This window comes from Mesocricetus auratus, unplaced genomic scaffold (assembly GCF_017639785.1).
Source record: "Mesocricetus auratus isolate SY011 unplaced genomic scaffold, BCM_Maur_2.0 Super-Scaffold_100026, whole genome shotgun sequence".
NCBI lineage: Eukaryota > Metazoa > Chordata > Mammalia > Rodentia > Cricetidae > Mesocricetus > Mesocricetus auratus.
In genome coordinates, this window is record NW_024429207.1 from 25225716 (window position 1) to 25252055 (window position 26340).

At 41.9% G+C, this 26340-nt stretch overlaps 2 protein-coding genes across 9 annotated transcripts in view; one reads left to right on the forward strand and one right to left on the reverse strand.

Moving 5' to 3' along the window:
• Window positions 1–115: 115 nt before the first annotated feature.
• Rnf170 (ring finger protein 170) lies at window positions 116–25787 on the reverse strand. 7 transcript variants are annotated; one of them, XM_040731825.1, is made up of 9 exons: window positions 25575–25787; window positions 24654–24779; window positions 24138–24570; window positions 19972–20112; window positions 17781–17856; window positions 16911–17019; window positions 10862–10935; window positions 2845–2955; window positions 116–1074 (listed from the first exon to the last, which is right to left on the reverse strand). In XM_040731825.1, the coding sequence occupies exons 4-9, from the start codon at window positions 20103–20105 to the stop codon at window positions 805–807; spliced, it is 774 nt and encodes a 257-aa protein (XP_040587759.1). In that variant the 5' UTR covers window positions 20106–20112; window positions 24138–24570; window positions 24654–24779; window positions 25575–25787; the 3' UTR covers window positions 116–804. The 7 variants fall into 7 exon arrangements, with proteins under 7 accessions (XP_040587759.1, XP_012966334.1, XP_012966332.1 ...); XM_013110880.3 differs by lacking the exon at window positions 24138–24570 and having other exon boundaries at window positions 24654–24774; window positions 25575–25786; XM_013110878.3 differs by lacking the exon at window positions 24138–24570 and having other exon boundaries at window positions 25575–25786.
• Window positions 25788–25952: 165 nt separating this feature from the next.
• Window positions 25953–26340, forward strand: part of Hook3 (hook microtubule tethering protein 3) — an 84080-nt gene continuing 83692 nt past the window's right edge. For both annotated transcript variants that reach the window (XM_013110839.3, XM_005066577.4), the window contains exon 1: window positions 25953–26221. In XM_013110839.3, the coding sequence (XP_012966293.1) occupies window positions 26165–26221 (57 nt within the window). In that variant the 5' untranslated portion in view covers window positions 25953–26164. The remainder of the gene's footprint in view (window positions 26222–26340) is intronic.

Sequence of the window (26340 nt, forward strand, 5' to 3'; positions counted from 1 at the left end):
CTCTGAAGCTCAAGCTGACCTGGAACTCTTTACATAGCCTAGACAGACCTTGAACTGGTGACAATCTCCTATCCCAGCTTCCTGAATGCAGAAATTACAAGTATAAAGCCACCACAACTGGCCACAATTTACTTTAATATTTGTTTCTATAAAAAGGCCAAACTCTTGGTTAAATGTCACAACTGAATGCCAAAAGTACCTACAGGAGATGCATGGTTTTCACTTTGTTAACTCTCCTATTGATTAAATTGTTCCATAGACTAAAAATGTAGTCAAATCATGACGTCCAAGTTTCTTTCCTTTTCAGCTGATCACAAAGAATTGGACAAAAAATAAAAAGCAGAGCTGCTCCAAGTTCACAAGGCTTGGCTAACACAGAGACACTGGCTTTCCCCAGCATCATACAGTATTTGACTTTAACAAAAATATTTTCAAAGTTCTCTATTATTGTATGGGTACCCACTAGGATGATGATTTGTACATTTAGCAATAGCGAACTATGTGTCTAATTAAGCTAAGTAATTTGGAGAAAAAGAAAACAAACTATCCCTTTTCAATTGGTTTCACACTTTTTTTTACAGACAACACAAAATTGAGATAAAACTGTAGATCACTATAAATCTGATCTTAACATTAGAACCTGCAGTATGTAAAAATTCCAGTTGTATATTGTGAGGCATTTGTCAAACAATAACCAAATGTTTTAAGCTTGTAAAGTAATATTTGGGTGACTGATACTGCCATGGATCCTTTTGTTTGGTTTTTTTTTTATATAAATTCAGATATTCTAGTAAACTAATTTTTTCATCTAGTTAGTCTTTGGGTTATCACTTCTCGATACATAATAGAGATGTAGATAAGCAACAAAAAGATAACAAAGAAGTCATCTAGAAAGCCCAGAATTCCAAACAAGGCTTCAGGAACAAAGTCTAGAGGTGATATTAGATAGAAAAAAGCTCCCATTAAACAAAGCATTATCCTAATTCGGAACATCCAGAAGAGACCGCCAACTGAAAAGACTTCCCTGAATGCATGTCTCAGCAAGGTAGGGAGATCCATGATTCTTTCCATAATCTGAAGGAGGAAAAACAAGTACTACGATTTAACATCTAATGTATCAAATTAAAAAGTAATATAATTTTTGTACAATGTTCAAATTCAGCTAAGATGAATTAAGGTGTTTCATACATTCAATACCAGACTTTCCAGTTATGCATTTTATTAAAAAATTAGTAGATTCTTATAAAACAGGTTTTATTATAGATAACTAAAAAGTAATAAAAGTACCAAAATGCTTTAAATGTGGGATATAGATTGAGTACACCTTATCTGAAAGTCTAAAACTTCAAATGCTATATAATTTTGAAGTATTCTGAAACATAAAAGGCTCTACAGCCTAAAACTCTAGAGTAAAAATGTTTTGGATTTCAGAATATTGTATGACTTTCAGATTTGAGAGGTTCTATTGTAAAATCCATGTGAATACTCTGAAATCTGAAATCTTAGGTCTCAAGCATTTCAGGTAAGTGGTTCTAAGCCTAAAGTCATCAAAACTCAAGTTATCAATAAACTGATTTAACCAAATAAGTCAAGAAACCATAGGCCAGGAATAGTAGCTCACACAGGTATTTCCCAGCACCAGGAGCTGGAAGGCAGGAGGATCAACAATAGTTCAAGGTCAGCCTAGGCTACAGAATGAAACACTGTCTCAAAAAAAAAAAAAGATTATATAGGCTTATAGTCTGAGACTTGCTCCCAAGTATCAGATTATTATCAAGATATATCTGAGTTGAATTCGAAAGTAATAAATTATCAGATGAGGTAACCTTGGGTTACAACTTTATAACTTGCTAGAGATAATTTAACAGTAATTGAGTTTTTAATTACCTAGAAGAATTACTAAGAACTAAAGAGATATTGCACAGAAAGTCCTTTTTAATAATAAAAAAATGATAAAAGGCCAGATTATGTACAGTTTTTATAACACTGGGGATTGAACCTAGGGCCCTGGTAGGCAAGTGTTTTACTCTGAGCTATATCCTTTGATCTCCTTTTACTTTTTTTAATTCAGAGAGCATCTCATCAAGTTGCTAAGGCTCGACTTCATTTTGTGATCCTCCTGCCTCAGCTTCCCAAATACCTGGGATTACATGTTTGTTCCACCAGGTCTGGGTAAGTATTACATATTAAAAACACACTAAGATGTGTGCACACACATGAGGGACAGAGGGCTACCATACTCTATAGATGTCCCTAGAGGACATATGTAAAATAAATAAATAAAATCACATTGGAGAGATGGCTCAGAGGTTAGGAGCACTTGCTATTATTGTAGAGGATGTAGGTTTGGTTTCCAACACCCACATTGGGTGGCCTACAATCACTATTCCAGTTCCAGAGGTACTGATGCCCTCTTTAGGCCTCCATGGACACCTCCATGCATGTGATGCACACACACACATGCAAGCACACATACCAGTACATAAATAAAGCTTTTTTTAATGCTAGGTCAAAAACAGGACAGGAATTGAGCATGGTGGCACATGTCTTTAATCCTAGTACTTGGGAGGCAGAAGCAAGTAGACATGTGTGATTTCAAGACCAGACTAGTTATATATCAAGTTTCAGACAAGCCAGGGCTACATAGTGAGATTCTGTCTCAAAAAGAAAAAGAAAACTGTGGCCCCTGGGAAAGCTATAACTCAGTGACTGGAAATGAGGGTTAAAACTTGTTCCAAATCACATAGAAAACCTTGTATAGTCCAAGAGCTTGTTGTAAATCTGATTTACAAAAAGAAGTATAAAGGTTGTCTCAGACTTTACATCTGTTATAACATTACTTACAGATCTAGGCTGCCCTGAGAATCTCCGGTTATAATCATTAACATCTTGACGCAATCTTACAACATCCTGAGACTGATCATCTTCACCAAATACTGTTAGGAGTAGAGTTACCTGTGTGTTACAGGAAAAAGCTGTTACACCTTCTGCACCATATTATTACTTTTTCACTGTGTGTTCAAGAGAATGATAAAAGCTTCTGAATGTGTATGTCATCCATTCCTTTGAATAAAGGCAACATGGGGGAACAAGTAAATAACTACTGCCTTACAGTAAAATGTAATACAAATTACAATTTTTAATTCTTCCAAGATAAAATAGGTTCCACATCTAAGCACTTACTCTAATATTTTCCTGTAAATATCAGGGGCTAAAACTCATAGTTCTCTGGAAAAAACATATACTTGGAAATAAAAGGATGATAGGAAAATCTTCAGTAACAAAGTTAAAAATATTTTTAAAACATTAAAAATATAAACCTATCACTTTCAGAGAAAAGATTGAGCATTTCTGAATTACTCATTTTTACTCACATTCAACATATCTTTCAGTGCTATCATAATACAGAAATTATAATACCATATGGCCTGACTCTCTGAAACACCAATTCCTTTTGAAATAAGCAGATATAAGTCTTAGTACTGTTACTGACAAAGATTAGTTTTGCTACTTTCATGGCCATTGAAAAGATGGCACACACTTGCCTCAGGACAATACAGGGACCTTGAAAAATAAGTATAGCTAAGAAGATAACACCGTGTAAGGAATAATGAATCATTGATAAATATAATGAGATAAAATGGAAGGGCCTCAAAATAGGTTTAGCAGGCTGGAGTTCAATTCCCAGCAACTACATGGTGGCTCATGTACATGCAGACAGAGCACTCGTATACATATTACATAAATAAATCTTAAAAAATAAGAACATGTTTAGTTTTGAACCATTCTAGATGTTTTTATCCTTCCTCAGGTTAAGAAAACCACTGATCAGGTATTTTCCAAACAGTTAAATGAAGGATTGACTGAATGGTATAAACAGCAGACACAGTCATTCATTCCTCCAGAGACTTGTTAATAAAGATGTAGTCTCTGAAACAAAGCAATAATTTTTAAGTCTCTAGCAAGATTAGTCTTTATATGTCAGGACAGTCAAATCACTCTTTAGAGATTTAATCCTCATGGCATTTCCCTTCTTACAAGTGTTCTTTTCTAAAAGCTTGAATTGTTTTGTTTATTTAATGCAATCTTGTCAGGAATGGTGGCACATGTCTTTAAATCCCAGCACTACGGAGGCAGAGGCAGGCAGATCTCTGTGAGTTTAAGTCCATCCTGATTTACCTAGTGAGTTCTACGACAGCCAGGGCTGCATAATGAGAGCCTGTCTCAATAAAAACAAGTGAATGAATGAATACAGTCCTTCAGTAAATATCAGCTGAGCATCTACTGTGAGGTAGGCACTGTGTTAGTGCTATGCACACCAGGAAAAAAAAGAAGTCACAGCCTCACCATGATTGACCTCAAAGAGAAACAGGGAGGCTTGCCTGTGGCATTGCAGGTGACATTACAACAAAAGTCAACTTTTCCCTGGGATGTCTAGTAACCCTGAAGAATGAGAAAGGCTTGAAATACTGGTACTTTATAAGTCAATGTACACAGAACAGTGGCAAGTGTGCTGCTCTCCTCAGAGACAGCAGCCGGCACCTTATTTCCATGGCCTTTTGTCCAGTGAAACAGGAGGTAGAGCAGCACTTTCTACTGTCTTGCCTCCAGTTGAATGACTACAGTTACGGAAGCAATGGCTATGGGACTAAGCGTCATCACCTTACTAGTCCCTAGTCAGTTTTCAGTACAGCATGCACAGGTTCTAGGAAAGCCATGGGTAAGTAAAAAAGCGGGGCTGCATAGTGTGTGGGGCTTTGATAGAAATGGCCCCATCGGCACACAGATTGCATGCCTGGTCACTGGGGAGTAGTGGTGTAACTACAGGGATTGGGGGTGTAACCTTGTGGAAGAAGGGTGTGTGTGGGGAGGCTTTGCAGTTTTATATGCTCAAGCCAGGCCTCCCTCCCTCCCTCCCTCTCTCTCTCTCTCTCTCTCTCTCTCTCTCTCTCTCTCTCTCTCTCTCTCTCTCTCTCTGTCTCTCTCTGTCTCTGTCTCTGTCTCTGTCTCTCAGTCTCTCTCCCTCTCTCTCTCCTGCTGCCTTTAAATCTGGGTGTAAAACTCTCAGCTTCTTCTCCAGACCATGTCTGCCTGCATGTTGACATGCTTCCCGCCATGATGATAATGGACTAAACCTCTCAAACTGTAAGCAAGTTCCAATTAAATGTTTCCCTTTATAAGAGTTGCCATGGTCATGGTGTCTCTTCACAGCAACAGAACACTGACTAAAACATGGTAGAACTCACTTTTCAGTTCAGGATACACTACCTGGCCTCTATGTTTCTGGCAAACAGTTAGAGCTAGTAGTGATTAACTTATAGCAAATTGACTGCCTACATAACATGCTGCCTTTTGCAGGGAACAACACATTGTCCATTCTTTTGGTATTCCTCACAACCCCACGGGACAGGCTATTGTGGAGCACACCCATGCCACTCTCAAACAGTATTTTAAGAAAATAAAAAAGGGGGCAGTATGTTACCTCCCCCAATATTCAGTTGTCCACCATACTTTACATTTTAAATTTTTTGACCATAGACCATAATAATTTGTCTGCTATGGAGAGACATTGGAACAAACCCTCCCAGTCCTTGGGATGGGTCAGATGGAAGGATTTGATTACAGGAAAATGGCAGCCACCCACTCCCCTACTAGCTAGGGTCCGAGGGGCTGTTTGTGTTTTCCCTCCAGGAAGTGAGAAGCCCATTTGGGTCCCCGAACGGTGCATCAGGCATGTCGACCCCAATACTACTCCGGATACTAGGAATGCTCACCATGATAAAGATGATCCAACCATTGCTGAACACTCAGGTAAGGGAAATATGGGCGTTGGTGAGGATCCCCCCCCCCATGTTAATGCCAGTTAGTCATTCCAGCTCCCTGTTCATCAATTTTTATAACACCAATAATACATTGGAAGTGGCTGCTGCCAATGAGATTAAAAAGTCAGAAACTAGACATTCTGAGTTTCCCCCTCCTAAGCCTGATACCAGGGTCAGGAAGTAGGGGAATCCAAGAGATTCCCAGCAGCATACACCTTTAATCCCAACACAACACACCTTTATGCAAGTCCCAGGACAGCCTCCAAACAATACAGAGAAACCCTGACTCAAAAAAAAAATTGGTAACAGTAAAGAGGTACTGGTATTAAGTAAAAAAAAAAAAGAAAAGAAAAAGACAAAGGTATATGGAATGAAAAATTTTGTTTACATTTAAGTTCTATTTTGTGAGTCATCTCTAAAAACTTTTGGCTAAAAGCCTGGCCTCTCCACCTTGCATCTACAGAATTACAAGGAGTATGTACGGCTGTACCCCATGACTATAGCTCAAATGGAGGAATGATAAAGAACATACAGGACTTTTAACCCTTTTAGTTCAAGGATTGGCTGGAGTTGTTCTTTTACATAGATTTCAATTAAGGGAGCTTCATTGCAACAGACTAATCATGACCTAGGGAAAAAGGATGACTAAAAGATGCATGTATGTTCTGAATGTATGGTGTGGCCACACCGGTATGTATGAAATGTGATTGTGAATGTGTGAGTGTGAACTGCTTATATGATTAAAAGGATACTTAAATCCCTTCAAAAATAGTTAAGAAGCTACCTAGATTGCTTTAAATATAGCCAAAAAGGAACATCCAGCCAGTCTGTTAATGTTTTAACAAAAAAAATTTAAGATGCAAATGAGGCCTTGTCAGCTAGTGAGAGCTCTACAGGTTAGATTGGGAAAGACTGCTCACAGACTTCAAATAATTTTCAAAAGTTATTTGGACACAGTATAGTTTACAATCTTTGAGTGATTTTCAGAAGTTTTTGGGAAATATTTAATGGATATGTCCTTTTTAATGGGCATCTACAAATAATCTAAGTAGTAATCCCAATTTACCTAGATAGTTAACCAAGGAGGGTAGACAAATCCTTCTACTGTTATGGCCCAGCTTCAACAGTTCAAAAAAAATTTTTTTAGAAAATAAAAAAGGGGGAATAATGCCCCCAGTCCCCACATGACTCATCAAATAATACACTCCTCATTTAAAAATTTTATAATGTGAATGCCAGTGAGCTTCAGACAGATTCTGGCATGATGGAACTTGAGCAACCATTGCTCAGGTCAAATGGAGACATCCATGCACTAGACAGTGGAGAAGACCCTAATTTGGGGTCGAGGGCATGTTTGTGTTTTCTTGCAGGAAAAGAATAAAGCTTCGGCAGCTGTCAGACCATTTAGTGAGATGCATGGAGCAGAGAAAAACTGGACCTGAGACCATGGGAGCCTACCTAAGCCAGTTTGAGTGAGATCTCCTAAATCAGTGTTCCTGACCCTTGATGTCATCAAATCTACAGCCCAAGAAAGAAAGAAAACAGTCGGTTCGAGATTTCCAGTTTCTCAACAGACCTGCTGCATCAACCTTCCAGACCCATGAGTTTTCATCGTGAAGCCAACAGAGAAAAAAGGACCCATTTAAAGCATTTGGACATTGGTATGGACTATGAGTGGCAAAAGCCTCTTTTCAAGATTTGAACAGGACATGGTCACTTGAAATATCAGACTTAGTGGTTCCTGTTTCTAGAATCACGACTAGGCCAGTGTATTTTTCTGGAGAAATGCAACTTGTCCTAATGCGACAACTATTGTTCATATTTTTCGTAATGCTACATGTGTAACATCAATGATTGTACCTAATGTATCTGTGCAAGTGCACTTTCTAAATGCTTTCCTGAGCAGATCTTGAAACGATTGGAAACTTTATCAAATTGTAAATGTAAATCACATGCAGGTTACCCTTGTAACAGACGAAGGCTGGTAGAATGTTATGGCCCAGATCTGGTGATGGGTATGGTGATGGAGAGGCGCTATGTCGATGGGGGTCCTGGAAATGGTGGCAGTGGCAGTAGGCATTCTGGCTTTATGCCGAGCTCAAACGTGCCTTGTTCCAGAGACAAGAGATCCGTAACCAAGTATTGCTTAGCTTAGCCCATGGCAATCCCGATAGCCATGAAGGTTGGTTACAGATGATTTAAGGTTGGGGTATCTCCGATGACGGGCAACCTGTGGGGAAGACCCCTCCCACCTAAAACAGGGGTTCAAGGTCCCCCAAAGACTGGAAAGGGAGGGTGACCCTACTCGACCTAAGCCAGGAGTGCCTCATTTGAAAATAAAAAGGGGTGAATTGTGGGAACACCAGACCTTGAGCAGAGACCCACTTCCCCTTCTGCCTGGGAGTAGGCAGCTGTAAGACAATGTTTAGTAAAAACATGTTTACTAAAAACGATACAATAAGTTCCTGGGAAAGGCCTTCCCACGGAAACCGCCTTGACTTCGACCTTGTCCAAAGACTAATCGCACCTTAAAAACCCACACACATCCACCTCTGGGTCAGAGCAGAACCAGCCAGGGGAGAGGAGAGAGCAAAAGCTTCTCTGGTGGGAGCTTTTCTTAGGAGGTTTTCTTGAACCTTTTTGGAGCCTGTTTAAAGTTTTCTTTATATCGTTGAACGAGTCTCTGTGTTGTCAATCCCCGACACCCTCCGCACGTTCTCGGACACAGGCCGCGCAGCAGACGTGACAATAACACGTCAAGTTAGTCACAGAAACAATGGAAAAGGGGAAAATCATCTTTTCTTCTAACCATGTAATAAAAAGTAAAAAGTGAGCCGGGTGGTAATAGGGCACACCTTTAATCCCAGCACTCGGGAGGTAGAAGCAGGCGGATCTCTGTGAGTTCGAGACCAGCCTGGTCTACAAAGAGCTAGTTCCAGGACAGCCTCTAAAGCCATAGAGAAACCCTGTCTCCAAAAACAAAAACAAACAAACAAAAAGGTTAAAAAGTGACTGAGGTAGAGTTTGAGACTACAGAAATAAAAAGGAAACAAGAAGAAAATCTAGTTCTCCTGTTCTAACAGTAACAGAAAAATGACAGCCAGAACAAAGGATACCCACACTGTAAGAATACCTGTGTTGTCTTTAAGGCCTATACCCAAAAGATGCACATTCATACAACAAGGAGATCTATTCCACTATGTTTACAGCAGCATTATTTTTAATAGCCATAACTTGGAAGCAACCTAGATGCCCCTCAACTGAAGAGTGTATAGAGAAAATGTGGTACATTTATACAATGGAGTACTACTCAGCAGAAAAAACAATGGAATCTTGAAATTCCAAGGCAAATGGATGTCGCTAGAATAAACCATCCTGAGTGAGGTAACCCAGTCACAAAAAGACAAACATGGTATATACTCACTCACATATGGATTTTAGACATGGAGCAGGGGATTGCCAGCCTACAATCCCATCGCCAAAGAGTCTAGGAAACAGGCAGGACCCTAAGAGAGATGTGTATGGTACCCTGGAGAAGGGGAGTGAACTGAGCAGATTGGGAGCATGGGGGGAGGGGAGAGGGAGCTGGGAGAAAGAGAGGGGGAGAAGAGAAGGGGAGAGCAGGACATGGGGGAGCAGGAGGGTTGAGTTGAGTGAAGAATAGAGGAGAGCAGGATGAGAGATACCATAATAGAGGGAGGCATTATAGGTTTGAGGAGAGATCTGGCACTAGTGAGATTTCCAGAGATCTACAAGGATAACACCAACTGGCAATCTAAGCAATAGTGAAGAGGCTACCTTAAATGCCCTTCCCCAATAATGAGATTGATGACTATCTCATATGCCATCCTAGAGCCTTCATCCAGTGGCTGATGGAAGCAGAGGCAGACACCCACAGCAAAACATTGAAATGAACTCCTGGAACCCAGTTTCAGAGAGGAAAGAATGATGAGCAAAGGAGTCAAGACTGGGCTGGTGAAACCCACAGAGACAGCTAACCTGAACAAGGGAGAGCTCAATCTCACCCAGATTGATGGCTGAGAGGTTCGCATGGGACTGATCCAGACCCCCTGAACATGGGTGTCAGTGAGAAGCCCTCAGCAATCTATGGGGCCTCAGGTAGTAGATCAGTATTTATACCTGACATACAAATGGACTTTGGGAGCCCATTCCACATGGAGAGATGCTCTCTCAGCCTGGACACATGAGGGAGGGCCTAGGCCCTGCCATGGATGATATGTCAGACTTTGGAGATCCCCCATGGAGGGCCTCACCCTCTCTGGGGAGGGGAGGGAGAGATAGGGTGTAAGGTTGGGGGGAGGGGAGGGAGTGGGAGTTGGGATTGACTTGTGAAGCAAGCTTATTTCTAATTTAATTAAAAATGAAAGAATACCTGTTTTTCAATATCAAAGTTCAAAGAAAATGGCACAAGTTAAATATATATATATTTTAAAAGGAAAAACATATTTTTCCCAAAAGACAACAATACGAAAGAGATAACATGTTGCCATGTGATTATCTATCTCATTTATTCCTGTGCTGGTCATACAATAAAGGCTTAGGAATTGAGACAAACTCATTTATCACTTGCTTTTCACTGCAACTGTAGGATTTCAAATATAATTCATCTTTTATTATGCCTTAATAATTTTTTAAATGTATTTTTAAAAAACTTAGTGAAGTCACAGACACAGTAAAAATGCAGTTTGGCTGAAAAAGTAGCTGAATTTAAATTTTAAAACTGGTAATACTGGGAAGAGAGATGGCTCAGTGGTTAAGAACGCTTAGCTCTTGCAGATGACTAGGTTCAGTTCTCAGCACCAGTATTACCAAAGTTATCCATAAGTTCAATCTGCAAGGATCCAATGCCGCCTTATGACTTCTGTGGACTCTTGCACACACAGGCAGCAAATACATACACTCAGGCACATACACATAAAGTAAACATTTTAAAACAAGAAAATCTGCTAATATTTATGAGCTAAAATAGCATAAGTTATGCTATACACACACACACACACATATACACAAAATATTACCGTTTGTCTACAGATTGGACAACTGATTGCACCAAGCCAAGACCCATATCTCCAGTACGCAATTATGCAGGAACCTAATGGAATAAGAAAATATCAACAATGAAGCTTTAAAGTCCATATACGCTGGTCAAGTTTCAACTATTTAACAGCATTACTTTCCTTAAAACACTTTTACCACACTGTTTATCTACATTGTTTATCAAATATTCCTTTAAAAATGTTTACTTCATCCAACCAGCTCTTCAGATGAATTAAAATCTGGCAACCATTTCCAACCATCAAAACACATTTTTATTTAAACTACTTATTAAGCACAGACATTTTTATACAATAAAAAGCAAATATTAACCACCTCAGTTATTAAGGTTTCATAGAAAATAGTTTCCTATATAAAATAACATGGTGCTAAATATGATAAACTGTCAGATACTTTTTGTTCCAAATTTGATGTATTTGAAAAATATTTTTTTTAGTTCACTGAACCAGCAGGGTGTGGTGACACATACCTGGGAAGCACAGAGAGCTGGATTTCAAGTTAGAGACTACAGTGGGTTACCCAGTAAAACCCTGTCTCAACAACAAGGATTTAGAAAGCCAAATTAAATGAGGCATGGTGGGTATAATCCCTTCATTTAGGAGGTTGAGGTGAGAGGGTCAGGAGTTTAAGATCAACCTCAACTACACAGTAAGTTCAAGGTTAGCCTAGGCTACATGAGACCTTCCTCCCTGACACTCCAAAAACTGAACACCAAATTACTGGAATACTGGGCTTCCTTGATAAAATTTGTATTCTAGTTTAATATTTGAAGTACTTACTATACTAGATGATATTCGTGAGGATGGGGGAGATGACTCAGTCAGTAAAGTCTTTGCTGTACAAATATGAGGACCTCAGTTAGTTCCCAAGAACCAATGTAAAATAGTTGGATATTGTGACATACACACGGAATCCTAGTACTGGAGAGGCAGAGACAAGGGGATTCCTGGGGCTCACTGGCCAACCAGCCTAGCCTACCTAGCAAGCTCCACAACAGTAAGAGAGCAAACTCCCCTCCAAAAAAAGAGAAAAGGTCAGGCCTGGGGAGTTAGCTGAGTATGTAAAGTAAGAGTAAATATGAGAACTTTGATCCTAGTACTCATGTTCATTTTTGGTATTGCTTAAATCCAGGTTCTGCAGTTTGTGCCTGTGATGCCAAAGCAGAAAAGATGGCAATATGCACATTCCTAGGCCTTGCTAGCCAGTCAGTCTAGCCAAATGAACAAGCTCTAGGTTGAGGGAAGAGTCTCGATCTCAAAAATAAGGTAGAGACTGAGGAAGATACCACCAAATGCATGCACACCCCCACCCCATACACACAAATGAAAAGAGAGAAGGTATCTGAGGACCAACACCTGAGATTGACATGGGTCTCTATAAGCACCCACATACACATGCACAACCACAGGAACACACACACACACACACACACACACACACACACACACACACACAGATTCATGGGCAACAAAACAACCACAGATGGCAACCCTGCCTGAAAGAAGACTTCAAAAGTATACACTCAGTAGATAAACACTTTAACTTCAACCCAATAACATGAAGGAACATTTTTACTGTCTGATCCTTTTAAAGGGTCAAACAGCTTCATGTATGACTCTACTAAGCTATATTTGCAGCTCATGTTCCTTACTCTGACCTCTGTAGACCAGAATTTAGAAGAAGCAATAGCAATTCAATTGTGGAAAATAAAGTGGCATAATCAAAGCAGTTAGAAGATAGCTAAGTCTTAAACTGCAATACTAAACAAAAAGGAGTAAACAGATGGCAACCTAGCACAGCACTGGAAGTGAACTTTGTAGGATAGCTAAGGCTTAGAGGTAGAAAACAGGTGACAAGACACTTGCATTCTTTATACACAAGAGTTAAAGCAGAAAGGAATGGTTTGTGAGAATACTGGTTAGCAACCACTTGCATTGATCAAATTGGGGAACAGCCAATTCACCAACTTCAAGATAAATTTAAAAGCTAAAGTGGCATCTCATGCCTATACCTTATTGGGGCTCTGGGTTAATTACAAAATTTATTAAGTACTTTGGGCATTCTAATTTCACACAAAACCTGAAGCAAAACTTGGGGCTGTAGAGATAGCTCAGTTATTGAAGTGCTTGTCCCCAGAGCCCAAGTGAAACGAAGGCCAGGAGGTTAGGGAACTACATTAGTACCCCAGTTTGGATCTGCGGCATCAGTGTAAAAGCCAGTGGCATGTGTCTGTAACTCCAGCATGGGGGTAGCTTGTTGGTCAGCTAGTCTAACCTAATCACTGAGCTCCAGGTTGGGAAGGGAGCAGGGGGATGGGGACCAAACCAACATTAGCCAAGTGTGGTGGCACACACCTTTAATCTTAGCACTAGGGTAGTTGAGGCAGGTGGATCTCTCTGAGTTTGAGGCCAGCTTGGTCTACACAGTGAGTTCCAGGAGAGTCAGAGCTACATTAATAGAGAGACCCTATCTCAAAAAGCAAACAAAAAACTCACTACCACCAACAAAAAACTAAGACTGCTGACAATACCAGCACCAACTCTGACTTCAACACATATGCGTGTGAGAATGTGTATGCATGCCCACACAAATACATAAACCTATACACACAGAAATATGCATACAGTGCATATATACACATGTATATAGACACAATAAGAAAACAGATTAGTCTATTAGTGATATTATTTTCATCTGATACTATGACTTAGCTTTATCTATGACCTTTTCACCCAAAAAGTCAGCCTACTTTGACAGACATTACACTTATTTAATCTCAAGTATCTTTTCCTCAAACTAGGATGTGGGTGTCCTTATTTTGCCAATTATGTAACATCACTTGGCTTCACTGAAAAACTATGACTCAGTAGATTAAATGCTTCAGTTCATTTGCTACTAGATGCTTGATTTTTTTTTATTCAATTTTCTCTCTCCACAGAAAAAGATACTAAGGCATCATCTGGTTCAAGAGATGACTGAACTTTCATCTGGATCACAATCTCTCTGAATCTATTTAATTGCAAAAAAACGAGAACAAAATTCCACAGGCCTGACAGAGTTAAATAATGTAGATTACAGATGCAAATAAGATGATTCTGCTGCTGCTATTATTCTAATTTACTGTCATGGAGCAAAGGTGTTATGCTACATAAAAAACTTACTGAACTAAGAGCTCTTGACACATGAAGAATTAATATACTTGAATTACTGTCCAGATAATTTTTTGAGAAATTGCATAACAAGATTTTTACTTTTGAATTTACTAAATAAATAAATGTGTGCAACATGGCTCAGTTGTTAGAGTGTTAACTTAGCATGCACAAGGCAAATACACTAGGCATGGTAGCGTATGCCTGAATCTCAGCACCTGAGAGTAATGTGGTTCACAAGTTCAAGGTCATCCTGGGTTACATAGCACATTTGAGGCCAATCTAGGATACATGAGACCCATCTCAAAAGAAAAGCGTACCTAACAAGTAGAGCAGGGTATCAGAAGCAATCTACCCTATTACCTCAGACCCAGTGGTAAAAGGAAGAACACAATACAGCCATCTTTCAATTGACAGGATTATCCACTCAGTGAACAGCTATGCCTGAGTTGGCAAATAAGTTCATTTTGCCTGCCAAGCCTCACAGATTGCTAACACCTTCAGGGAGGATGATCAAGGCCCTGTGTAGATTCAGAAGGCAGGTCAGATGGATCACGAATACCTACCACAGGCCTGAGAGCAGCAAGATGTCTGTCTCTCCTAATGGCCATTAGCTTCCCTCCTTCATTTGATCCTCATTATCCTGCTATTCTTCAGCATTTCCAAAAGACAATTAAAAGACTGAAACATGGCTGGGCAGATGCCTCAGTAAACAAAGTGCTTGCTATTCAAGTTTGAGGACCTGAGTTCAGACTCCTAGAACCCATGGACAGCTGGATGCAGTAGTCCATGTCTGTAATCTTGGTGCTCTAGAGATGGGATGTGGAGACAGGAGAAGATGCAGAAGCTTGTGGGCCAGCTAGGTTGGCATATGCAGACATGAACAAGAAACCCTATCTCACCATGGAAGGCAAGGAGTCACCTGGATTTGTCATTTAACGTCTCTACACACACCATGGTACCGGAACTGACGCGCACAAACACAGAAAGTCTTAAACCAAAACAAAGAAAAGCCGAAGAGAAGGGCTGGGCAAAGTTCCTGGGAGAACTGGCCTCCCTTGGCAAAGGTGAATAATAAATTCCACAGAAAATTCAGTGTTCTATCTATATATGTTAGGGACTTGAGCAAAAACCTTAGTGAAGTTGGACATGGTGGTGCACACCTGTATCCCAATATTTTGGAAAATAAGGTAGGAGAACTGCCAGTTAGCTCAGTGTCTGGCTGGTGTACAAAGCAACTTACTGTCCCCCCCCAAAAAATTCAAACCATAGTTAGGTCTGATGGCGCATGCTTTTAGTCTCAGCATTTGGAAGGCAGAGGGAGTTGAATCTCTGGGTTTGAAGCAAGCCAAGTTCTAGGCCAGCCAGGGCTACAAGGTGAGACCCAGTATTTAAGAACAAAATCTTGGGGAGTTTGAAATTAATGGCTGAAGGAACACAGAACTAGACTAAGTATAATAATCACAATGTATGGAAAACTGCACTTCAAGGTAGGGATTTCAAATATTCCTATCAAACACAGTATTATTAATAGTAAAACTTTAAAAATTCTATTATGAAGTCAAACAAAAGACACAAAAGGGAGGACACTAATGAAGGATCATGATATACTATATTTTAAATTAGTCTTTACGTAAAACTTCAGAAGATTATTGGGAATAATTAAGACCCATCTTAATTGTATATACTAATGGGTAGACTGTTTCTAATTCTACTCATTAGCCATTTTTATGTAGTATCTGTAGGTTCAAGAGAAAAAGAAAAACACCGTTATTCAACTTGCAACTAACAGAAAGGAATACTATTACTGAAAAATAGGCCTAATGATTGGACATATCTAACTTAAGAGCAGTTCTTAGAGTGTTCATCTTCCTGTGAGCCACCAATCAAAGCAGAACTAAGCACAGAGCTTAAAGACAGATCTGGGTTGTTTGACAGCTGGGTTACCCATTATAAGACTTCTTGCCTTCCCTGAGCCTCAGTTTCTGATTTGTGGGGTTGGGATGAGATTCAGTGTGTTATACTTCCAGTGCAGTAGGCACATCCCAATCTTGTATGGACACTGTAAGAAATAATGGGATCTTGGTACTCTCTATGAAGTCTTTCTGGGAGCCAGGAAAACCAATAGAAGACACCTCTCATTGATGCTGAATTTGAAAATACTCCCTCTATGCTGGAATGTATTTCAGGTTTCCCATTCTCTGTTTCCAACTCCTTAAGGTCACACAGAAAGAATAAAGACAGGTAGTAGAGGTTTGTGGCTTAGGTCTTGAGATACAATCTTGCCACAGGAAGTTTGAATATTTGAACACATAAAACTGACTAAAGTTGAAGGATTCAGTGGACCCATAATGCTACTAGTAAACTTGAACTATTCTTCCAAGAAACAGATTGCTTGGAACCCACAAAAGCAAACACACTAAATGGGAAATAAGTTATGATTTGGGACTGTCTGTCTGTCTGTCTGTGTGTGTACACTATCACACATGCATGGGTACATACTTTTTTTGAGACTGGGTCTGGAGTAACCCACGCTCTTTGAGGATGACTTTGAACTTCTGATCCTCCTTCCTCCACTGAGTACAAGGATTTAGGCATGCACCACCATGTCTGGTTTATACAGTCCTTGGGGATCATGTGCATGGTAGGAGACACTCTACTGAATGATCTGCATCCTCAGACCTTAGTATGTTTACCATCTAAATAACATATTATTATTTGAATGGCATTAGAGCAGGACATCAGAAGCAATCTACTTTTCTCAGGAAACAGAAGATAAAAAAAGAAAATTATCAATCCAGCCTATGTACACACATAGATCTTAAGCTAGTCACTTTAACCAAGTATGATATTGCTTGCTTACCACAAAAAAGATGTCCACAGTTCGTTTCAACAGGAAAGGAGGCTTGATGTAAGCAAATTGGACAGTACATTTCAGTGTAGAACTGCTGTCGAGCAGGAGCAGGGACATCCTGGTGGGAGGACACAGACACACCTCTCAGAACAGAAATTACACATACACACTAGTTTAAGGTCTTGCAAGACGGAGACGCTTAAAAACTTATATTGTTTTATTTAAGCTACTTGACCTCCACCTTCCTTCTTAAACACAATTTGAAAACAAAATACAGATTAATTCAAAGTTTGTCTTTTACTTTATTACAATGCATATATTATTTTGAGCTCCACAAGCTAATATATAAACTAGAGAATAGGAAACACCAGACTTTGGCGGGTGTTGGTGGCACATGCCTGTAATCCCAGCACTTGGGAGGCAGAGGCAGGTGGATCTCTGTGAGTTCGAGGCCAACCTGGTCTACAGAGTGAGTTCCAGGACAGGGCTCTGCTACACAGAGAAACCCTGTTTGGGGGGGAGGGAGATAAAACGAGAATGTGCTTAATCTGAAAATATATAATCTGAAGAACAACTAATGTAACATAAGGAGTGAAGAAGTTGATGTTTCTCAGAGCCAGGCAGTGGTGGCGCACACCGTTAATCCCAGCACTCAGGAGGCAGAGGCAGAAGGATCTCTGTAAGTTTGAGGCCAGCCTGCTCTACAGAGCAAGTGCCAGGGTAGGCTCCAAAGCTACACAGAGAAACCCTGTCTCGAAAAAACTAACAAACAAAAAGATGATATTTCTCAAAAGATATTTTCTAATGTCTCACCACCATTACACATAAAAGGAAGTTATAACATTTCCTTACACAAATACATATACTACATAACCATACCTGTTCCGTTTGAAGTTGTTCTCGAAGCACCCTGACTAGTTCTTGGTTTTCTGGATGAATGTTCTGCTGTACATTTCTGTTGGACAGAATGCAGTAAATTCTGAAAAAAGCCTCAGATTATCCCCCTCTGTGTTATTAGTCTTAATTTTTGATCACAAGTAGATCCAGGCACTTGCTGTGAAGGCCTAATGCCTTGAGTTAGAGCTCCAGAGCCCACGTCAAGGCGAACGCAGAGAACTAACGCTACAGAGCTGCCCTCTGACTTCCACATGCACACCACGGCAAGCACTCCAACCCATAAATAATAATTATCACTTTAAAACAAATTTCTTTGTGTATGGTGTACACGTGTGTCTATGTGTGTGCATGTGTGCTATGACACATATGTGCAGACCAGAGTGTAACTTACAGGAGTTGCATCTCTTTTACCATGTGAGTTCTGGGACTAAACTCAAGTCATGGCAAATGTGTTTGCCCACTGACCTATCATCCTGGCCCAATAAATATTTTTCTTTTAATTTTAGAAAAAGAACTACATGAGGGCTGAAGAGATGGTTTAGTGGTTAAGAGCACTGGATGCTCTTCCAGAGGTCCCGAGTTCAATTCCCAGCAATCACATGGTGGTTCACAACCATCTATAATGAACCTGATGTCCTCTTCTGGCCTGCAGCCATACATACAGATAGAGCACTCATATACATATAATACATAATTTTTTGTTTAAATAGAAAAAGAACTACTGGTAACTTGATGTAACAAGTGTAACTGATGATATACAACTACACTTCGATTCCGGGATTATGAATTCTAGGCTACTCTGTGACTTATAGATTCCTCCCAAATCTATGATCATCAGCTGATTTCAGGTTTAAATGCTAAGTAATAAAATCCAGATGCCCAGTATCTTGGGAATTCTTTGCAACCTAATAATGTATAGAACAATTGACACATTTCTTTTGTGAAGATTCTTTGAAATAAGAAGTTAGGCCGGGCGGTGGTGGCGCACGCCTTTAATCCCAGCACTCGGGAGGCAGAGGCAGGTGGATCTCTGTGAGTTCGAGGCCAGGCTGGACCGATAGCCTCCAAAACAATACAGAGAAACTCTGTCTCGTAAAAACCAAAAAAAAAAAAAAAGAAGTTAGATAGTTCTACATATCATACAGCTGAACACTTTTCCACATCTAACTAGGTCTTTCTCCTAATTTTTCATGTTTAAGGAGAAGAGAAGACAACAAAAATTAAAATTATATAATGCAAAAATGCCAAAACTAACGGTGCTGGTTGGTTTTGTCAACTTGACACAAACCTAGATATATTTGGGAAGAGAGAATCTTAACTGAGAAAATAAGTGATCGATGTTCGACTCACTGGAGGTCGGGCCATCCCTGGGTAGATGGTCCTGGATGGAATAAGAAAGCCAGCTATGCAAGCCATGAGGATCAAATCAGTAAGCAGTACTCCTTCATGGACTCTGCTTCAGTTCCTGCCAAGATCCTATCCCGATTTCTCTTAGTAATGGAGTGTGACCTGAGAACTCCAAGAAGAGGAGACCCTATCTGGGCATTGGTGGTGCACGCCTTTAATCCCAGCACTCAGGAGGCAGAGGCAGGCGAATCTCTGTGAATTCGAGGCTGGGCTAGTCTGACAGCCTCCAAAACAATACAGAGAGACCCTGTCTCATAAAAACCAAAAAAAAAAAAAAAAAAAAGAGGAGACCCTTTCCTCCCCAACTTGCTTTTAGCAATGGTCTTTATCACAGCAACAGAAAGCAAACTAAGACAGGACAGGCATATACCACTAACTTCCTTTTTTGTTTGTTTGTTTTGTTTTTCGAGACAGGGTTTCTCTGTATTACTTTTGAGGCTGTCCTGGACTAGCTCTTGCAGACCAGGCTGGTCTCATATTCACAGAGATTCGCCTGCCTCTACCTCCCAAGTGCTGGGATTAAAACATGTGCCATCACTGCCTGGCTGCAATATTAATATTTTAATCAAAATGGAAACTATGAATTTAAATATTTCTAGGTAAGTCAGGAAAAAAAAAACATGGCAGCATTCACAGCTTAGTGGAAAATAAAAATACTTTAGTACACGTACACAGTCACCAAAACCAGCTATTACTTGGAAGAATGAGAGCGGTCCACCTTAGAGATACCCAATAGTACCTCAAATCATTTATCCTTTAGTCTCACCTGAAAAGTGCATATAGGAGAGTAGCAATCAAAGCAAAACTGACCACCACTGCCACAAGCACTTGGTCACTTACTCCTTCTATAACTGAATCATCCTGTTGTAGACTTGGAACTTCACTGTAGTATTTGGCCATTACAGGTCTAAAATACGAAGAAGTGACAGTGACATACATCAATAAAAGCAACATAAGTATGGCTTACTTCTAACACATCTAATACTTACAGCATGCTCTTTAATATAGGTTCTGTTTAGTACAACTCCAGTTAAAGTTCCCCTGCTAATGATTGTTTTTTTAACTTTACAGAATCAGTATTTGGGGGAGACAAAAATGCTATTTTAAGGAAACTACTTTTTTACCAACCATATTTATTTTTAAAGTAAAACTTTTTAAAATGCCTTTCCTGGAGGGCTGGAGAGGTAGTTCAGTTGGTAGAATACACACCTACCATTCACAAAGTTCTGGGTTTGAGCGCCAGAACTTTTGAGTGTAATAGTCTGAGGCAGGAGGATCACTGCAAGTTCAAAGCTGGTTTGGATTACATGATGAGTTCCAGGCCAGCCTGACCCACAAGGTAAAGCCCCAGTCTCAGAGGCAGAAAAAAATTGAGAAAAAAAATTAAATTAAAACACTTTCTCTGTTTAGGTTTAGTTCCTTAAAGGAAAAGATATTCTCCTACCCCAGTTTCTCATTTCTAACTCCTGAGTATCAAACAAAGTCTTCAAGTAGATTTTATCCCTGTGTCGTATCACATGAAGAGGAAACACAGTCCTCTACAGTACTGTATTATCCAACACATGCTCAGCACACAAAACTTAGTAAAAGGGACTGACCAGTGTACATGCAGTAAAGAGGGAAGGTCATCAAACTCCTTCCCAAATTGTGGAGGAAAATGAAAGCACCCAACACTACAAGCACGATGGGAAGCAACGCAACTACACTGTAGGTCAATCACAGGTAATTCTCCCCTGCACCCCAGTGAACAAAACCGTAATGCTCAAAGCCTTACATGATAACTAAAGGGAAACAATGGAATATTCAGTTAGATATGTAATAGTATAAATAAAGTTCTGCATTACAGAAAATATTGCACTGAAGTTTTAGCCATGGCTGAGGATGGAGTGCTTGCCTAGCATTCATAAACCCAGTTTCAATCCCTACCTCAAAATAAACTGACCCCCATCTGAAATCCAGCACCTGGTGAGGATCCCCAGCACACAGGCGGGAAGATCAAAAAGTTCAAAGTCTTACTTGACAACATAGCATACACGACTGTTATCAGCTTAGGACACATAAGCCCGTCTCAAAAAATACTTTTATCCAAAATCATTAATCTGGTGAATCTCTCTTAAGAAGAAAATACTAAGTGTGAAAAAACCCATATCCTTGAAATGCATACAAATTAGCTGCCAGTAAAATACCTCTTGGGAAAGAAACCTAAGCAAAGAAATGCATCAAGGATAGGCTTCATCAGCTTTACATAGCGTACCAGTTCCATATACCAGGAACTTTTAAAGAACAGGTTTCAAATTCCCATTGTGAAGCTACGAGATGGGAGGGGGGGAAGAGGGAGGGGAAGAGAGGGGGAGGGAAGGGGGAGGAGAGGAGAATGTGTGCTCTACTTTTAGTGTTTTCATTTAAAAACAGCCAAATGAACTGCTGGCTGAAGTTGGGGAAGGAGGGCATTTGAAATAATCTAAGGGCATGTCACGTAGCCAGCTAAGACTTTTTCCAGGTATTCTCTTTTTTAAATTAGACATGCTATGGCTGTGGTTAAAGGTCCTGAAGACTGGGAATGCAGTTAGTTGGTAGAGTGCTTGCTCTGCATGTACCACATAAACACACCGGGGAGGGACAGACAGGAGGTTCAGAAGTTCAACGTTATCCTTAGCTTTGTAGCAAGTTGGAGGCCAGTTTGGGCTGTAATACATGAGACCTGTCTCAAAAAGCATGCATTTTAGGTCAGGTGTGGTGGCACATGCTTTTAATCCTAACACTCAGGAGGTAGAGGCAGGTAGAACTCTGTGATTTGGAAGCCAGCCCTGGTTTAAACAGTGAGTGCCAGGACAGGCATGGTTATGTAGAAAAACCCTGTTTAAAAAAAAAAATCAGCCAGGCGGTGGTGGCGCTTGCCTTTAATCCCAGCACTCGGGAGGCAGAGGCAGGCGGATCTCTGTGAGTTCGAGACCAGCCTGGTCTACCGAGCAAGTTCCAGGACATGGTCCAAAAAACAATACAGAGAAACCCTGTCTCGAAAAACCAAAAAAAAAAAAAAAATCAGAGAAAGCAGTGCTTTGCAAGCCAGGCACATCAGTTGAGGCATTAAAGTTATTATCATTATTCACACTTCTCCTATGCTATACCTTAAGCAGTTCATTCTGAGAAAATTTGATAACTAAAGCCATTGGGTGGGCCATAAGCAGCACCATCTGTCAAGTACCTCCCACCCAGCACAGACTAGCAAATCACTTATTCCTGAAAGTAGAAAGGGAGACATACTATTAGTATATTGGAATAAATTTATAGTGTAAAGGCACAAGGGCATATTAAAATCATATCAGGGAACAAGAACTTATCCAACATGGTAGACTACGGAAGTGTAACTCTCTCACCTGGACCCAATAAATAGATACCTATCTTAGTTAGGGTTTCTATTGCTGAGACAAAACACCATGACCCAAAAGCAATTTGGGGAGGAAGGGTTTATTTGGCTTACATTTCAACATTGCTGTTCATCACAGAGTGAAGTCAGGACAGGAACTCTAACAGGGCAGGAGCTGATGCAGAGACCAAGTGAGGTGCTGTTTACTGGCTTGCTTCCCATGGCTTGCTCAACCCACCTTCATACAGAACCCAGGACCATCAGCCCAGGGATGGCAACACCTACCAGGGGCCGGGCCCTCCCCCACTGATCACTAAAGAAAATGCCCTACAGCTCTATCTCACAGAGGCATTTCCTCGGCTGAGGCTCCTTCCCCTGGCTTGCATCAGGTTGACACACAAGAACAAGCTGGCTGGCACAATAACTAACATTGGGATGACACGGTTCTACAACTACCTATGGTCTGAGACTTGACAGGAGCATTAAGACCAACAAGCACAGGGCTTCCTACTGGCCCCTGGGGTTTCACCCACCCGAACCTAAGCAGGAACCTGCCATTTCCTGAGCTCCCGGTTTGGCTCTTTACCTTGCAGCTGGACTCTTAGCGTCACTCTCCAAGTCTGACTCCAGCAGCTCCCTCCTGGCACTAGTCTGGTTCATTACCTACTAGGGCAGTTTTTCTCAGCCCTGTTTTGAAATCTTTTGAACTCTGATCTCTGATGCAGCCTCTTTAACTGTAAACCATATATGTATGTATGTATGTACATATATATATATACACACACACATAGACATATATAGCTACTTGTACCTTGTGATATGTGATGTGAGAGATAATGTTACTAATTAAGACTGGAAAAAAAGAGCCTACTTTTGCCTCTGCCAGATTATCAAGGTAGGTGGGATTATAGACAAACTGATGTCACCGAACCTCGTATACCTATTGTGATTCCACAGTCTAACTGTGGAAAGTCACAAACACATTCACCTGTTTCTGACATGTGTGCTCACCACCACATCTAGAATTTGTCATATGGAATGACACCACCTTCCTGAGTCCATAGACTGCTGTGGTTGAGAAAGGCCTACAAAGACAGCTCAGAAAAGTCAACACACCTATCTTGGGTCTTTTCCTAACATTGTCAGGGGAAGCGGTAGGGGTGATAGGATAACAGAAAGGGGGGGTGAGAAATTCTAGAATTTCCCATAACAAAGGATATTTGGTTATTTCCCAACCCCCAGGTTCATGTAGCAACTTGATGGTCACATGGCTTCTGTAATTACTTTCAAGGAATTTTTAATGTAATTTCTGTCCTGAAAAGCACATAATAAAGCAGTAACAATACATCAGGCATAAAAACACCTTGGACTCAAAGACTTGAAAAGTCATATTCTAAATCAGTCTCATCAAAGCCTTGACAGCCTGAGCAGCTAGAATAACCACAGTCCCTAAAGTAAGGCTAACCCCTGTGGTTACTTTATAGATACCATAAGGCTAACACCTGCGGTCTCCAAGCCAAAGACAAGTTCCAAGCCAATGTAACACATACTTACTATTTACTTACCCAACAAGATGTAGACACAGGTTCTACAGAAACAGTTTAGTATGGAATGTGGGAACTCTAGTCTGACAAAGATCCAGGGGCACCCACATAGAGCCATAAGCAGAGGAGACTCAAAGTTAGGATTTCTGAAGGTATTTCTGCTCCTGCAGGAAGAATGCTTGCAAGGAAAACCTTTGAGAAGGCTTCAGCTAAGATTTACGATTTTGTTTATTGTTGGTACCAAGGACTGAACTATAGCCCTGATGTTTGCTGGTGTAACGAACTAGCCACATCCTCAGCCCAAGATTTTTCCCATCTATAAAATGATCGATTCCAGGCGATCCTTAAGCAGAGGTCGACAAAGTAGCATTAAATAAATTCAATGTTGTTTGGAAGTTTCAAGCCCTCCGCGAGAAAAACCGACGTCTAATGGGCCATGGGAAGGCTCCAGGACCTGCAAAGTGAAGGTGTGTCCTGGGAAGTTACGTTCTGAAGCACTCTGAATCTAAATGCCCATGACCTGGTAGTTAGGCATACCTTTTGAATCCACAATTCTCCTACGACTCCAAAGCATGTATCGTGTGTCTTGAAAACGCCTACAGCTTTGCATTAAGGTCCAGGTAGAAGAATGCTTATTATAGCATTGTTCTGAGACGCCCTAAACTGGAACAAAGTGCACATCAACAGTAGAATGGCTATAAGGCTATACTCACACAATGGAATACTAGACAATCATGGGAATTTACAGATAATATAATATTATTAATTAAAAGCCAAAACCCACAATATGGTTCCACTCATAAAAGTTCAAACTCTAGACAAAGGAAAACTATACTACACTCACACTCATCTGGAAAAGTTAAAGGGGAAAGCAATAAAGTGCCTGTCCCAAAAACCAGGCTAGAAATGGTACAGGCGGAGGAACTCTTGAGAACCCGGCAACTCATTTTATTAACATCCCTCAAACATGTTCGGTCCTACGCATTGTTCTGCACACCACTTAAAAACGTGTATGAAAACCCTACAATGTCTGTCTAAAAAAGACGAAACCTGGACAATGGTGCCAATTTCCAACGCGACAAGACACAGGCCCTAGGAACAGTGGGGGTCCTTACGCGCTGGTGAACTGGCGTCCACCCCCTCTCACTTCCAGTGAAGTTTTGGGGGAGAGGGGGTTCCGAGGAGGAACGGCTGGCCCTCCTCAGCCCCGGCCAAACCCGCCCCCAGCCATCGAGACGCGCCCACGTCAGCCGCCCCACCTTCGCCCTGCGCCTCGGGGCCGGCTCGGGCGATGCGGGGCTGAGCGCAGGCTTCCGGGGGAAGGCGGCGCGCGGAGCCCACCCTCGCGCCGAGGAGCGCGGCCCCGCAGCCCCACCGCGCCGGGTCCTGCCGCGCGCGTCCCCCGCGGGGGCGTGGCCTAGCACAGGCTCGCTGCCCCGGGGAGGGGGGCGCGCGTACCTCTCGGCGGCCGAGGAACTACCGCGCCAGTCCCGGTGACAGAACAGAGTTCATTTCCGGGGACTGCCTAGCTACTTCTCTCGGGCAGCCACCAGCGGCTTCTGGAGCGAGAGCGCCGGCGTCGGCGCACGCGCAGTGTGGCGCTCCGGGGAGAGCGAGCCGACTGGAGAGAAACCAGCCGCCGCCGCCGCTGCAGGGCCGGGCCGAGGCGCGCGCGCGCACGCGCAGGGCGTGGGGGTGGGTAGGAGACGGGCGTCGGGAGCGCGCCTCCAGGGGCGGGGCGGAGCGAGCGCGAGCGTGCGCAGTGGCGCCTGGGCCTCGGCTCGCGCCAGGCTGGGCTGCGCTCGCGCAGGAGGGCGTGGGCGGGCGGCGCCGGGGGCGCGCAGGAGGCGCGCGGCCCCGAGCACGGGAAGGAGGGGCTGGTGACAGTGCGGAGCCACTGCCAGCGTCCGCGCCTCGGGAGCGGCCGGACGGAAGAGAAGGTTCGCCAGACGCCGGTCGGCTGCCCGAGCGAGCCTTCGGACTCAACCCCGAGCGGAGCGGCCACGGCTTCTGGTTGGTCGCGGAGGCGCTGCGGCCACCTCAGGAAGATGTTTAACGTGGAGTCTGTGGAGCGGGTGGAGCTGTGCGAGAGCCTGCTCACTTGGGTACGTGGTGGGGCAGCGGGCCGCTGGGGAAAACTCCTCAACCTTTCCCCGGACACCGGTGCTCGTCCCGAGGGGCGAGCGCCCGGGGCGGACCTGCCGTCACATCCGGGCCTTGGGAC